Raw genomic sequence first — 16,613 nt, forward strand, 5'->3', positions numbered from 1 at the left:
ATGTCTGGCCCGCTGAGTTTAATAGAACATAGGTGGTGGAAAGTTATTTACTAGAACGAAGGCAGCTTGTACGCATTACACCAGTGAGAAAAGATGATGATAATCCCTCTCGTGAGCCTGCCCCTGTACATCCTAAAGTGTTCCATGTACAGATAACTTCAGCTCTAAGGAGTTCATGCTTGCAGCTGGCATGTCCTGTGGAGAAGACATCTGTCTCCTGTAAGCCTTTTCCAAGCTCAGCTTGTATGTTCTTTAGGCCCTCTCTTCTGCCATGTCCTCTGAGGCATTGGGGACTAATACAGCCATCTTATTTATGACATCCTGCCATCACTGATTTGGCACACTTTGGTGTTACAGGTTTCTGCAGTCACCACCACCCACTGTACTAAAAAGCTTTTCTGACAATGGCTGGGTGCAAACTCTAATCTATTGTATAAACCTGAGTAGTGAGAAGGTAGCTTGATAACAACAGTTACTTGGATCTCCACAGTGGCTAAAGACCTCCCCATCCTGAGACTCTTAACTAGGGTTACAGAATGAAACATATATGAAACAAGGCTCGTCCCCTCCAGTTAAGATATATGCAGTCACATCCTTTACCTTACTAATGTGTTACTTATGAATACATTTTATTTTTGTTTATTGACATCACCTAACTTCCAATTTTTCTTTTAGACTTTAAAGCTGTCAAGCCGTGTTCTTGATAAAATAAGTATTGGACAACTTGTTAGTCTTCTTTCCAACAACCTGAACAAATTTGATGAAGTATGTACCCACTGATTAAATGTTTTATGCATTTTATTAGAAATCAAACAACCCTAAAGGAAGGTTTATCCTGTGTCAGATAACAATGCTATCTGTTATTCCATCCATCCCTGGTTTGGCTATTGGAGGAAACTGGGGAAAGCTAAATTGTGTAGCAGAGCACCATTCTGAGGTCAGGTAAAAATGTCCAACTCAGTCATACCTCAGCTTGCTCTTAACAAGGTTTTTCAACTAATCCTCATCAGTCTTTGCTTCTGTTTAATGTAATACCTTAAATTGTTTACTTTGGCTAAATATGATACTCTGAGCAGTTCTTGTTCTGTGCTCTTATGTCACAAGTAAATGCAATATCCTGGAGGATAGATACTGTGTTTTACCTTTGCATTTCCTATTTAACACTTAGCATAGCAAGTGTTAAGTAAATTACTGATGAATTGGGTACCAGATGTTGACCTGTAGAGGTGTGCATGCGTGTGTGTGTGCGTATACTGAGCCTCTGGGGAAAATCCCTGTTCTCATATGTTCTATGTGAGGCCACTAGCGTTTTAAATTCAAATCTGGGCACAATTCCTAAGATGAAGACATCAATCCTACTGAATAAAAACATAGTTTGAAATGCCACGATTTGAAATTTTTAGCTTGGGCAACCTGGTGTATGCACTGATTAGGTTCCGTAGATCTGCTTCCATGTGAGTTTTAATGTGCTCAGCTCCATGAATTCCTTGATTGGACAGATCCTCAGTGCTCATTTTCTTCCACACGTGTCTCTGTGTTTCTCTGCTTGCTTTTAGGGTGGAGTACACCATGCCACTTGATTTTCTCTGTGCTCTTATTTTTCAGGGACTTGCCTTGGCCCATTTTGTATGGATTGCTCCTTTACAAGTGGCTCTTCTGATGGGGCTTCTTTGGGACTTGTTACAGGTCTCCGCCTTCTGCGGCCTTGCTTTGTTGGTAGTCCTGGTCTTTCTTCAAGCCGTCTTAGGGAAGATGATGATGAAGTACAGGTAGTGATCTTCGTTACAGCTCGAAGGAATTTGACCTTCTTATGCCCTGACAAGAAAACCAGGCAGTAGCACCAGAGACATTCTTTTCATTATTATTTAATTTTTGTATTTATTCGCTTTGCATCCTGATTGCAGCCCTCCTCCTCTTTTCCTAGTCACCCCTGTACACAAAAACGCATTCTCCCCCTTCCTTCTCAGAGAATTGGGAGGTCTGCCATGGGTACCGACTGGCCTGGCACATTAAGTTGCACTAGGACTAGGTGCATCCTCTCCCACTTCTCCCACTGAGGCCAGACAAAACAACTCAGTTAGGGGGACAAGATCCCAAGGGAGGCATCACAGTGGATATTCCTCATAAAGAGATTATTTTAAAGGTGTAAACAATACTTCCTATAACAAATGGGTATTTTTTTCCATGTTTGTCTACAGAATTTCTTTGTAAATGTTTTAAAGTTCAGTACATTTTTTTTTTAATTCACGTAAAATGGGTATAGTATTTATATAAACTGGAAGGAATGCCTAAATTTTATATGGAAGTGTTGGCTTTTTATACTCCATATTGTAGGTGATTGTATCAAAGTTTTTTATTACTTTTACTACAGAAGGAATTAATGCTATGAGTTATGTGATGTTCTTAAGAGAGAATGTGTAGAGTTTGTCAGCCTGACTATGGCAGAAAGCTATAATTCTGGGGAGTCAAATAGGTCTTTAAGCTTTTTAAAATATTTTTCATTTGCTTCACAAAATGGAGATAATCATCTCTTTGAGACTTTGATAAGGACTGAATTAGGGACATTGTCTAAAATGTATCCAACAGTGGATGTCTGACACTTAGGAGGCATCTACTGGATGGTAGAATTACTTTTGTTTGCTTTTGAGACAGGGTTTCTCTGTGTTGCCCTGGCTGTCTTGAAACTCCCCCTGTAGACCAAGGGGCCTCAAACTCAGAGCTCTCTCTGCCTCTACCTCCTCTAGGATTAAAGGAGTGCAGCACCACCACCTGGCTAGAATTTCTTTTGTTATCATCTGCTTAATAACAAAATGTTTATCTATGTAATAAAAGAAATATGGATTTCCTTTAAAATTTGAGTAGTTATTGGTAGGTAATTTGGCTTGTTTCTGTTATTGACTGTTTGATCAATTGATTTGTTTACAGAGATCAAAGAGCTGCAAAGATCAATGAAAGACTTGTGATCACATCAGAAATTATTGATAATATTTATTCTGTTAAGGTACATTGTTGGGAGTCAGCAATGGAAAAAATAATTGAAAACCTGAGACAGTAAGTTGATGTAATTGTAATATTGATCCAAATTTATATTTAACATTTAAAAATGACTATCCAGGTGGATTTCCAACTAGTCTTTGAACTTTCTAAAAATCAAGCATGTGTCCTGAGTTACACCACAGTTTATACATCAGTTGCATAAAATTATTTTGATCAGTTAATGTTTTGCTTGGTTTTCGAGACAGGCCCTCCTTATGTGTCCTTGGCTAGCATAAAACTCAGTACATAGATCAGGCTGGCTTAGAACTTAAGAGCATGTGCCACCATGCCTGGCCCTCACTTATGGTTTTACATAGTTGATTCAAAGAATATTTACCCCTTATTAATGGTTCTCCTATAATAGTTCATAGTTGTTTAATACCCTTATTTTGACTAAAACAAAGCTGAAGAGGCTGGAGGATAGTTTAAACTATAAATGGAAGTGCTAAAATATGTAGTTGAGAGAAACAGGAGATACAGGATGACACTGTACTGTAAAACATGAGTTATAAGACATGGGAGACAGCCACATTTGGACAATTCATTCCTGTTATCTGAACTTTAGGAATAGTGACAAAGGAAACTTTCCTTCGTGTTGCTCCAGTAAATTGCTCACAGGAGTATGGGTCTTGTCTTCTTTCATGTCAGATAACTGTTTACAGATTAGTGAAGATATATCTGGCAAATAAAAAAGTACATCACAGACTGATATGTAATTACTGAGATAATTTTGGGTAAGAAAAATGATCATTGCTGTAGCCATGTAATTATTTTTCTTTAGTTTCTACAATCAAGGAAATGTTTTAGACTTCTGAAGGCGTATGTATCCTCTAGGATACTATTAATATAGAGAAATAGGGCGTTTGAGTAATCCACAGAGTGCTCTTTGCAATGGTGTGAATTTGGGCTGTTTCATTTTTGGGCTGGTAGAGGCCTGTAGACAATGGTACCTGAGCCACAGGTGTGTGATTGGAACAACAATGGAAATGCTGAAATGCTAAGTCCTTTGCCATGTAAATAGAAAAAACAAAAGAGTATTTATTTGCCAAACATTATTGGTCACCTGTTATTGTCATGCCTTTCAAGGTAAAACCAGGAAAGAAACTGCATTTTCTTCCCAGAAACATCCTTAAAGATGTTGGGAGACTTGTTCAGTTGATAAAAGTTGTTTTCCACATTAACAAGTTGAGTGCTCCACCACACCCTGCCTGTACACACAGTCATGGCAGGGCTTATGAGGTTATCAGAGGATCCAGTTTCCTCAGGCTTCACAATAAGCTCACGGCAGGTCATTCCTGTGGTGGACTACTTTTTTTTTTTTTTTTTTTTTTTTTTTAACATTGGTATTCTACCCCTCTTTTTGTCACATGATGAAATCTCTTTCCTATTCTGCATTTCGGGTTGGCTAATTCTGATAGCATTCATCTGGTTGCAACCGGTTTGATACAGCATGAAATTGTTACCTGAAAAAGCTGGAGAGTGTTGACGTAAAAGGGAAAGTAAGAATTGCTGTACTCAGTAGAGCAAACACATTGTTCTAGAAGAGACTGACAGGGTGCTCTTCAGAAGGGCATTTACCTCAGCCTGGGCCAACAGCTATGCAGATCTCCTTGAAAAAAAATCTGCCTTTTATTGCTTTTGAGCAATAAAGCCATCATTGTTTTTTAATAAAAAACTGATAGAAAATTTTTATGACTCATAAAATATTAGGGATTTTATAATGGTTTCTAGATGATTCTGCTAAGTGTTCTTGGATCCATTATTCATTTTCCTATGTGACTTCTCTTTCCAACTTTTCTCAGCTGTTTCTAATGCATTTGAATAATTTTGACACTTTGCTAACATTATAAAAACCTCATCAATGTATTTTTTATCTCTAAGAAAAAAGGGAAGGAGGGCTACACATTGCCCTTTTAGATCTGCTATGTTGTCATCTAAGCTTAACCATATTTCTACAAGAGAAGTATTATGTTTTCTTTAGTGATGGAATCACATTTACTTAGAGAAGGAAGAGTAACTTTCCTCAGACATAGGTAAAATAGGCAGAACACTAACACAAGTCTGTCTTCAGTACAAATTTACTGAGAGATAAAAGACTGCAACTCCTTAGGCTGATCACAATATAGGTCACACATAACCTCTGTCAGTGAGCTCAGTATTATGTTTTTTTCTTTGAGGACTTAAGATTTCCTTTTAGTTCAACTACTTGCCAGTTGTTTCTGTGGATCAGAGGTGTGTGGAAGTGTAGTTTCTGCATGCCAAATGCCCAGCTATTTCTCCTTTTAGACAGAGACTTCATTTTGTGTTACTGTTGGTCCTTGCCTACACAAGAATGGTTGGGGAGGATCACGTGTGACTTGTGGTCTTATGACTCATGGAAGACTGGGCCTGAGGTTAAGGGCAATCACCTTCAGCTTGTCACTATCTTCTGTGCTTCTTGCTTTCTGCCCATTAAAAGCATTTAACCCTTTCCTGTTTGTGTTATAAAAAGAGAAATAGTTCACAGTTTGAGTTCAGAATAAAGGATTGCAATTCTAGTGAGGCATGGCCACTATAATTATGCTGAAATGAGAGAGAGGAGGGAGTAACTACTCCCTGGGCTTTGAAGAACTCCCTGCAACCAAATTACTTAGCTTTTTTGACTACAGAGTAGCTTCTTGGAAGTAAGTGCAGCATGCCAGCATCTGCAGATGTGGCTTGTAGAAGAGGATGCCCAGGAGCAGCACCTTTCTCAGGTGCCCTGTATCCGTGCTAACACCTGAGAACCTCTCTTCTTTTATATATATAAAAAAATATATATGTATATGTGTGTGTGTGTGTGTACCATTGTCTATGCTTTTTAAAGCCAAGCTAGAATCTCAGAAATATTAAGAATCTGATGGATAATCACAAAATTATCATTTCATTCATAAAACTTGTAACATTGTTTTTCCTTCACACATCATTTCACATAATGATGAAGTTACTAAAGATATAAAAATAATATGAAATAAAAATCTATCTAGATAATACCATTTAAATTAATTTTAATAATATAATAAAAATTCAATTACGATATAATTGGCATTCTTAATTGTTTTACAGCAATGTTAAGTATTCTGTATAGATATATGCTGTATTCATTAACAATCATATAAGCTAATCGAGGCCAAGAGAGGTTTTATAACTTGCCCAAACTTAGACTGTTCAGATTTTATATTCTAAGACACACATATTTGAAAAGGAAGTAATACATCACATCTTCTCCTATTTCCACAGGGCGGAACTCAAACTGACCCAGAAGGCGGCCTGTTTGCGGTTCTTGACGAGCTACGCCTTCTTCTTTTCAGGGTTCTTTCTAGTCTTTTTATCTGTGCTCCCTTATACAGTCTTCCACGGAATCGTCCTCCGAAAAATATTCACAACCATTTCATTCTGTATTGTCCTGCGAATGTCAGTCACCCGACAGTTCCCCACTGCTGTGCAGACATGGTACGATTCTATTGGAATGATAAGAAAAGTACAGGTAACTTTCACGACTACATCCCTATATGATTCTTGAAATATTTTAGAATTTGTACAGTGGAAAAAAATCTCTTAAGATGAATTTCTTGATTTTGGATTCATTAGATAAGATTTCCCTTCTTCATATTCATACATGGACTCAAGAGCCCTTACAGTGAAAGTCTAATGAAATAAAATCCTATAAGATTTTGTAGGCCAAAGGAATTTAAAATAATTGTTATAATCTTGGAAGTTCCACCCAAGTAGCCAGTGAATAGATCAGTTCCAGGCAGCTTGTAAATATGCAAAGAGAGAGAGAGAGAGAGAGAGAGAGAGAGAGAGAGAGAGAGAGAAAGAAAATAGAAGAGAAAAAAGAAAAAGAAACTTCAGCAGGAAGTTATAAAATGTTCCACCTAACCTTGGAGTGCCCAACTTAAACTTCTCTAGCATTTCTCTGGACAGTCTGATGGATGCAAATAACAATTTATGACACATAATTACTGTGCAACTCCAGGATACCGAAGTAGCTGATGGTAGCAAAAACATCGTAGAGTTTTGAGGTGATAAGTAGTAGTTGTTTATTCACAGCAAACTGAATAAATTGTGAAAAATGTCTCATTACCCTTTAACATATCTGTTGAAGTATTTATCACAGGAAGTAAATCATTATGACAAATAAGATGTGGGATGGAGAGTAGGCTGTTTCCATTATTTAGCTAGGTCTGGTGTTGCAATGGTGAACAGCTTGTAATTTTAGCTTTTCTATTTGTTTTATTTGGCCTTTGATGATTTTGAATTAGTTGGTAATAATGATCAGAAGTAGAGAGTACCATTTGTACCCCTGTGCATTAGCAGAAATGTATACACATACGTGTGTTGAGTGTCTTCTGAAGAATTGAGATTATCTAGTAATTTGGGTCCCCGAATTAAGCAGCTACTGCTTAATAGTGCCTATCCAGTCCATCTTATCACAATCTTTCCAGCCCTTTTACTTACCTGTATCATCCCCGAGATGAAATGAACTTGACTTGTGTAACAAGACAAAGGAGTTAGTGAAGCTAGCATCATAGTGGTTCTGTGATTAATCTTCTCTGTTGACATCATTGTAGCAGGGTAGAGGGATGAGAGAAGAAAGAGGGAGAAGGGGCAGAGAGATAAGAGGAGAAATGAGAATATCACTGAACAGTAACACAGAAACATCAGAAAAAAATGGAAATGAATGAGACAAACCAACACAGGGAAAGAGAGAAAGGGAGGATGAAAGAAAGAAAAGAGGCCCACAGGGACCTGTGAAGACTTATGGGGCACACTTTCCCTAGGAAGAATGTGGTTTGGCATCTCTGATGGAGGCCTTTCTCAGAATACTGAAAAGTAGTTCCAGGAAATCCATACACTCGCAGCTTGAGACGTGATGACAGTGATGTTGTATATATTCATGAAATGAGACATGAATAAGTAATCATTGGGGTTTCATTAGAAATTAATTTTCTGTTTAACCGTATAAGAAAAAAGCAACTGCACTAATAGCTAATGTATAAACCAGTTTCACAAACTAATATATTTAAAGAATATTTAGACTATGATGAATCCTACTATTTGGTACATTGACTTTAGGACAATTGTAAAGTTATTAAGAAATAATTTCAAATTTAGTTGTTAAAATCTTTACACGACACTGGAATGTTAGAGTGTAAGAAGACATAACAATACCATTTTGCTATTCTGATTCTATGATTGAAAGTTTTTGCTCTCTTTCTTAACTAGGATTTCCTGGAGAATGAAGAATATAAGGTGCTGGAGTATAATTTAATGACCACAGGTGTGATGATGGAGAATGTAACAGCATTCTGGGATGAGGTGTGAAAAATTTTAAACATTGTGTATTTTTTAAATATAAAAACAATTTAGACCTTTTCATACTTCTAAATTTCTGCTCAATAAAATATAAGACTTGAATGATACTGTAACTGAGCTATAAGGATTAGGCTGTTCTATTTTATAAAGTAAAAAGTGGGGAACCTGGATCATTAAATGCAACAGAAAGCCTCTATTTTTTTAAAGTCATATAATTGATTTCATATAAAAGGCCAAGATGATATCTTAGATACTTGGTTTAAAACTTGTCTCTGCAATTCACTTTCCATGTAATCTCAATCACATTATATTCAACTTGTCAAGCCTCAAGTGTCCTCATCTGTTAAATGAAGACATTATTTTCCTACTAAGATGATTTCCATGGACTGTTCATTAGTGGACATTGCGTGTAATGGTTCCTCAGTGAAGATTAACTTTTCTGATTATGACTTCTAAGTCTTCACTGCCTGTCACTCAGCATTGATGAGCCATTGAGTTCCCATGAGCAACTTCCAGCAGTTTACTGTCTGTGGTGTGGATAGCCTCATCCAGGCTTATCAGTGAGCTGATGACATGCAATCGCAAATCTCTAGTCCTATTTTCTTTTTTTTTTTTAATTTACTGTTTTATTATTTTTTTTTCTTTATTACACATTATTCACTTTGTATCCCCCCTGTGGTTCTCTCCCTCCTCCCATCCCAATCCCTCCCTTCCTTCACCCTTTGCATGCATGCCCCTCCCCAAGTCCACTGATAGGGGAGGACTTCTTTTCCTTCCTTCTGATCCTAGTCAATTAGGTCTCATCAGGACTGGCTGCATTCTCTTCTTCTGTGGCCTGGTAATGCTGCTTCCCCCTCAGGGGGAGGTAATTAAAGGGCAGGCCAATCAGTTCATGTCAGAGACAGTCCCTGTTCCTATTACAGTGGAACCCACTTGGATACTGAACTGCCATGGGCTACATCTGTGCAGGGGTCTTAGGTTATCTTCATGCATAGTCCTTGGTTGGAATAGCAGTCTCAGGAAAGACCCCTGTGCTCAGATTTTTTGTTTCTGTTGCTCTCCTTATGGAGTTCCTGTCCTCTCCAGATCTTACTGTTTCCCACTTCTTTCATAAGATTCCCTGCACTCTGCCCAAAGGTTGCCCATAAGTCTCAGTATCTATATTGATAGTCTGCAGGGCAGAACTTTTCAGAGGTCCTCTGTGTCAGGCTCCTGACTTGTTCCCTCTTTTCTCCTTCTTCTGATGTACAGCCTCTTTGCCTTTCTGGATAGGAATTGAGCATTTTAGCAAGAGTCCTCCCTCTTGATTAGTTTCTTTAGGTGTACAGATTTTCAATCCTGAATTTCATAGATGTGATTCCAAATATTCGTATGTTCCTCATACACTTCATATTCATCACTCCTCAGGCTTTGGCCTGCTTGTTCTAGCATATTCTCCATTCCCAATGATGGCAACAGCTGACAGGCAAGTCTGGGATGAGTTACACACCAAACTTTGATTAGATAAAATTTATATTTACATATTAGGCAGTTGAGGTAAGGCCTTTAAAGTAAGGAGGTTACTCAAATAGCTAGGGCAAGAGCTATGTCAGCCTTGTTTTTTCAGACCCCAGAGCCATTTTCAGTTACCATACTGCACATTGGTACTTATTTAAGGGTACAAATAAAGGAGTAGAGGCATAACTCAGTGGCACACTACTCACCTCACATGGATAATGTCCTAGGTTCAGTTCTAGGACAAAAGAAAAAAAAACAATAAAGGTATGAGGAGGAGGAAAATGAGAAAGAGGAGGGGAAAAGTGTTGTTTCAATGTCTACAAAATTATTTCCCATTATTGCCCTCAACACTTTCCATCCATGGCTGGAGAAATTTTACATATTATTTGATCCACTTACACAGGAGTATCTCTTAAATAACAACAAAAACTATGTCCTTCTGTATTTCTATCACAATGTTATTGATTAAACTTAAAGCTAAACCATCCAGTAAAAAGTTTCTAGAGTTTGTATATTATAACCATATAATTAAATTAAATTAAATGTAATTAAAATTAATAGTACTTAATGAATATAAAAATATTTGTAAATAAATATTAAGAATAAACAGAACACACTTTACAATTTTCATGAAAGTTGTAACAATAATATAGATAGATGGATAGAAAGGAAGGGAGAAAAAAAAGAGAGAAAAAGAAAGATTATCCACTTACCTATGTTAAAGAAAGGAGGTATTGCTGAGCAATAATGGGTTGCATTCAATCACAGCAGGAGGTAGAGGCTGGCAGATTCCTGTGTTCAAGGCCTGCCTACAGAGTGAGTTCCAGGACAGCCAGGTCTACACAGAGAGACCCTGTCTGGAAAAAATAGAAAACAAAACACAAAATGAAAACAAAGAAAAGGTGGGAGTCCAACTAAAATGTTAAATGTGATTACATTTTCTATAGTACAGCCATAAGTGACCTTTATTTTCCTTTGCTCTCTTATATATTCTAAATATTAATATAGTATTTTCTGAAATAAGTACCTCTGCAATGACAAATATGAATGACATGTAACAATTATTGTCAGTGATCTGAGACATTACTAGATTTATGTCCTACTCATTGTGCATATTAAGCTTCATCTTCCTCAACCACCTGTAACTATTTCTTGGTCTTGTGAAATCCCACTTAAATACATTGGAGCCAACATGAACATGACTTAATTGGTAAATGTTAAATCAGTTGCTCTGCTCAATACTCCCTTAAGACTTGGTATTATTTTTAACTGTGGATCCTCACACACTATAATTTAGTATTTATTCATTCTCTAATGCTGTAGTTTTTATGGGTTGAATCTATTTGATTGGGTTTCCCAGATTGCTCATCCTTCCTTTTTTTCTTTCTTTCCTTTCTTTCTCCTTTTTCCTTTCTTTCCTTCCTTCCTTTTTTCACAATGAAGAAAGAAGCTTCTGTGATGAGAGTTGAGAGGAACTACCAGTGTGACAAAACAAAAAGTTAAATTTGCATGGTTCATAATTTTGTAAACTACTTATTTGTGACTGATCATTTATCATTCTGAGTCAGTGTCTACAGTTTTAAAAGAGGAAGATTATAATACTAGCCTCAAATATGCTGAACATTAATGATTATGTCTGTAGGAAAGTCTGTAGGAAAAAGGTTATACTCTTCTTTCCTATAATCCTGGTACACACGCACACACATGCATACACACTTTAGCATTTAATAATATGAAGCAAAAGTCTGATAAAAGGAAATTGTGTTCTCATTATATATAGCTATTTCTCAAATATTTTGAACCATGCTCTCTAGAACCATGTATTTTATAATTATATATTCTAAAATTAATTTAATAATACATTTATTCTAGTGGGTCCTGTACCATGTGTTTCTTAAGATTATTGTACATAGTTATTTATTGAAAATATCTGTAAAGAATTGTGTTGACATTTTGATGGGAAGTGCATTGATTCTGTAGATTGCTTTTGGTAAGGTGGCCATTTTTAATATCTTAATCCTACTGATCCATTGACATCGGAGGTCTAGCCATCTTCTGATATCTTCTTCAGTTTCTTTTACAGAGGCTGAAGTTCTTCTCATATAGGTCTTTCACTTGCTTGGTTAAAATTACACCAAGATTCTTTATATTAGTTGTAGTTACTATAAATGGTGTTGTTTCTCTAGTTTCTTTCTCAGACCATTTATCTTTTGTATACAGGAGGGATACTGACTTTTTTTTTGAGTTAATTTTGTATTCAGCCCTTTTGCTGAAGATGTTTATCATTTGTAGGAGTTCTCTGGTAGAATTTTGGGGGTCACTCATGTATACTACAATATCATCTGTGAATAGAGATACTTTGTCCTCTTCCTTTCCAATTTGTATCCCCTTAATCTTCTTTAGTTGTTTTATGGTACTCCTAGGACTTCAATTACTATGTTGAATAGATATGGAGAGAGTGAGCAGCCTTGTCTTGTCCCTGATTTTAGTGGGATTGCTTTGAGCTTCTCTCCATTAAATTTGATGTTGGCTATCAGCTTGCTGTATATTGCCTAGCAATTGGACCTGGGCTATCCCTGATATGGTCACAGTTGCCTGCTTTTGGATCACTTCCCCTTGGTGGGACTGCCTTGTCTGCTTCAGTGGAAGAAGTTGTGCTTAGTTTTGATGTGACTTGATCTGTTGGGGTGGGTTGGTACGGAGGGAGGATCCCTTTTCTGAGGAGAAGGAAAGGAGGAAATGGAGGAAGAGGGTAGGGGGATGGGATCAGGAGGAGAGGAGGGCGGGGCCTACAATCAGGATGTAGTGTAATAAATAAAGAAATTAATAAGAAAAAAGGAAATATCTGAAACTATTTTATTTTTGATGTGTCCAAATAGGGACTTGGGGAATTATTGGAGAGAGTACAGCTAAACAATGACGACAGAAAACTTTCCAATAGTGGTGGCTACCTCTGTGTTGGTAATCTCTGTCTTCTGAAAAATCCTGTGTTGAGAAGCATCAGTTTTACCATAGAGAAAGGAGAGATGTTGGCTGTTACTGGATCTACTGGAGCAGGAAAGGTAAATTCTCTTTAATTTTTTTTTCAAGAAATTCATGCATGACTACTGGATTTATATAATTTCCATTCTTTTCCTCCATCTCTTACTCCTTCTATGTTCTGACTCTTTCCCCTCCTCACTCACATTCAAATTAATGACCTCTGTTCTATTTATTATTAAAATTATATATAATACACTGGATCCATTTTGTGTTTTTTATATGCACATGTATTTAGAGCTGATCACTTGAGCTTGGATAACCTATCTGAGGGGCTCATTTTTGGAGAAAGTTGATTATCCCTCTCAACATCTTTTGTTTACCTGTAGTTTTTCATCTAGGGGATGGAACTTTATGAGATTTCCCTCATCTATATTGTCATTTCAACCGGTGATGTCATCAGATAGGAATTGTTTAGGTAACAGTATTTTGGATATTTCATAGGTGTAGAAGTTTATGTCTAGAAGCTCCATTTAGAAGTAGGTATCCCTGTTCTCTGGCTCTTCTGACCTTTCAGCCTCTTCTTCCACAATTTGCCCTGAGCCTTGAGTTCAGAGGTTACAGTGTAGATATATCAGTTAGGGTTGGCTGCTCCATGATGATTCAGTTTTTCTCTGCATTCTGACTACTTGTGAATCTCTGCAATAGTTTCCATCTATTGTAAAACATGTGACTTTGATGAAGGAGGCGAGAGCTACACTGACCTGTGAGTATAAGGATTTAGAACCCAGAGAGAAATCATAAACATGGCAGCAGTAGGTTTTCTTCTAAGGCCATGACCTCACTAGCTACAGGTAGTTAGTTAGGTTTGCATTACTAGATTAATAGGTATGAATTCAACACTGTTAATAAGTTGACTTTGGGTTCAGTTAGGAAGATGTTGGTTATCCAAAGGATGCCACTGTTGTACCGTATATAGAGAGAGGACTTTCAATAACTATTGGTTAAAAACAAAACAAAACAAAACAAAACAAAAAACTACCTTTAACCCATTATTTGCTACAGATTTTCAGAGATGTCAAGAAAATCATGACTTAGATTTGACCATTCTCTCTATATATTTGACTTCTCTTTATGGATTTTTGTTGAATGAACACAGTCTTACTTGTTGAATATTATAAAAATATATCAAGTGAAAGATTTTTTAAATGTTAATTTATTCGGTGGCTGTTCTACTCCCCACCCAGTTCTCAAAAACTATCTATATAATGCTTATATAAATTTATGGCCTTTGGAGAGACATCTGACAAAATCTAATAGTCTAGAGGGGAAACCTGCCCAAAGATCTAATTTCACTGCCAAGAGGCTTTATCTTGATGTTTCAGATATGATTTGCCATGCAGACAATGGTGGATACTTGTTTTCGAGTAGTTACCGAGATAACACATTAAAGGATCAGAGAAATGAAATTTGACCTGACAAGCCTCGTGATGTTGTGCAGCAAATACGTGCGGAGGAGATCTATAAAACATATCCTGGTTGCAGTCATAGGGCCATTTTAGAGTACCCTTTAGTAATACAAAAATATATTTATTAATCTCTAAAATCTATTTCAGGACATAAGAGTAAGGAATGAGTGTGAAAGGGAGGGAGGAAAAATTAGAGGGAGGAAAAAAAGGAAGTTAAGTTGTTATAAAATAAAAAATGAAAATTAAAGATCCTGAAAGGAAATTTGTTCAATTTTAAATTAGTATCTTAAATAGAAAAATCTGAATTTTGAAGAGTTTTGTCTGAAAGTTTGAAAATAAAATACCACAGAAATTTTCTAATAACTGTATATTTTACTTATTTTTCTCTCCAATTGTTTTCCTGTATGTGACATGAGCCTTTTAAATAAAGTAGCTGCAGTTTTATATTTTCATCTTAAAAAAAAAAAAACCCTTGCTTATCAAGTGTTATTTTTAATAATTTTTTGATATGGAATTAGTAGAAATGTTTAGTATTAAAAAAAAATGAGGGGCTGGAGAGATGGCTCAGTGGTTAAGAGCACTGGCTGCTCTTCCAGAGGACCCGGGTTCAATTCCCAGCACCCACATGGCAGCTCACAACTGTCTGTATCTCCTGTTCCAGGGAATATGACCTCCTCACCAATGCAAGCAAACACCAATGTACAGAAAATAAAAATAAATAAATTTATTTAAAAAAATGATACCACAGGAGTCTGAGTAGCTGAGACTGTAGGAGTCACAGGTGACTTGAAGCAAGCTATCTGATGAGAGAGTATTATTTATGTTACCACAGGATTTTTAAAACGAGTCTTTCCTGTACTTAGGATCAATACCTGAAATATATGTAAAAATAGCTTTGGAATCATGAATTGTTGAACTTTCTGGTAAGTAACCCTCAGGCACTTCTGTAAAAAGTTGCTGAATAGGTAATTGTACTCTGGGACTGCTCTGGTCTCTCACAGAAAGTTGCTGTGCAGACAGAAGACCTGGGTCTCCTTCTGATCTGTGGTATGTGATAATTCTGTCAGGGACTGCTTTCTTTGTAACAGTAGGAAAGGAAACCAATCATGAGACTGGGAAAAGGTCTACAATATAAGACTTCATAACTGAAATATTAATATTCAAAGTTAACTTTATACCTCTCAATTTAATAGTCTTCCTACTTGTTTGTTATACCCTTTTATATTTATGACCCGTCCTGCAGGTATGTCAACGGAGATCTTGAATGGGGGAGTGGGAATAAAAAGGGGGGGACAAGGGCAGGAGAGATGAAGACCAAGACAGTATTTCTGATCAAAGTCTCTGTTTATTTGAGTTTTCCATACAACTATATAGGCAGAAGCGGAAGGAATGTAATTGCCTTTGGCAGGGTTACTAAGTGACTAGAAATCACAGGATGGCCCACCAAGATGTGCTAATAATGGTAATTTGGAAAGTTCCTCAGAAGAGTTACTTAGGAAGCCCTGAGGGAGAGGAGGATTTAAGGTATTTCAGGAAAATGATCTTATCGAAAGTCCCAGGTCAGCCAGGAATGCGCTATTGTATCCTGCCCGGTCGAGCCAGATGCCAAAATTCAGGGAGCAGCAAGGTGTCAGAAGGCCCCCGACATATTTATAGAGATTTTACATAGGTATCTTCAGAACCATATGGATATGTATTGAAGCTCTTTAGTCTTTGGTTATAAAAATTCTCTCCAAAATATGTAGTTAAGCGATTTTAAAAAAAATCAAAGCAATTTAGGATACTAAGGAATAGCTATATTACAATTTTTAGGAAAGTCTGTTCTACTGGCTACATTTATACTATGTATGCTTCATACTTCATTATTTTTTACTTTTCATTCACTCATAAGAAGCTCTGATAAAAATCAGTATTTTTCCTTTTCTTGCTACCTATTTTTCTTTCTATCAATTGGTGCAGAAAGAGTACTTTCTGTATAAGCACAGGAACCTGAGTTCAAATCCCAAGCTTCCACATTAAAAGTTTTTAATATGAACATGGGTGCACCCTATAATCCTACATGGAGAGGCCCAGACAGTTGGATCTTAAGAACTACTAACAGCCAGTGTAGCTGAAACCACAAGCTTTGATTCAATGAGAAACTTTGCCTCAAGGCAATATGAAGAGACACAGAAGACACCTAGTGTCCTGCTCTGGCCTCTGAATGCATGCAGAAGGGTACAGGTGTCCACATAATCACATTTTTTCAACACACACACACACACACACACACACACACACACACACACACACACA

General features: G+C 36.9%; 1 protein-coding gene across 1 annotated transcript in view; it reads left to right on the top strand.

Moving 5' to 3' along the window:
- Cftr (CF transmembrane conductance regulator) overlaps positions 1-16,613 on the top strand; it is a 143,196-nt gene that overhangs the window by 48,145 nt on the left and 78,438 nt on the right. The window contains exons 5-10 of the mRNA XM_055612978.1: positions 676-765; positions 1,606-1,769; positions 2,926-3,051; positions 6,295-6,541; positions 8,284-8,376; positions 12,750-12,932. Of these exons, the coding sequence (XP_055468953.1) occupies positions 676-765; positions 1,606-1,769; positions 2,926-3,051; positions 6,295-6,541; positions 8,284-8,376; positions 12,750-12,932 (903 nt within the window). The remainder of the gene's footprint in view (positions 1-675; positions 766-1,605; positions 1,770-2,925; positions 3,052-6,294; positions 6,542-8,283; positions 8,377-12,749; positions 12,933-16,613) is intronic.

Source organism: Psammomys obesus, unplaced genomic scaffold (genome assembly GCF_907164565.1).
Source record: "Psammomys obesus unplaced genomic scaffold, mPsaObe1.curated_primary_1811, whole genome shotgun sequence".
Taxonomy (NCBI): Eukaryota; Metazoa; Chordata; class Mammalia; order Rodentia; family Muridae; genus Psammomys; species Psammomys obesus.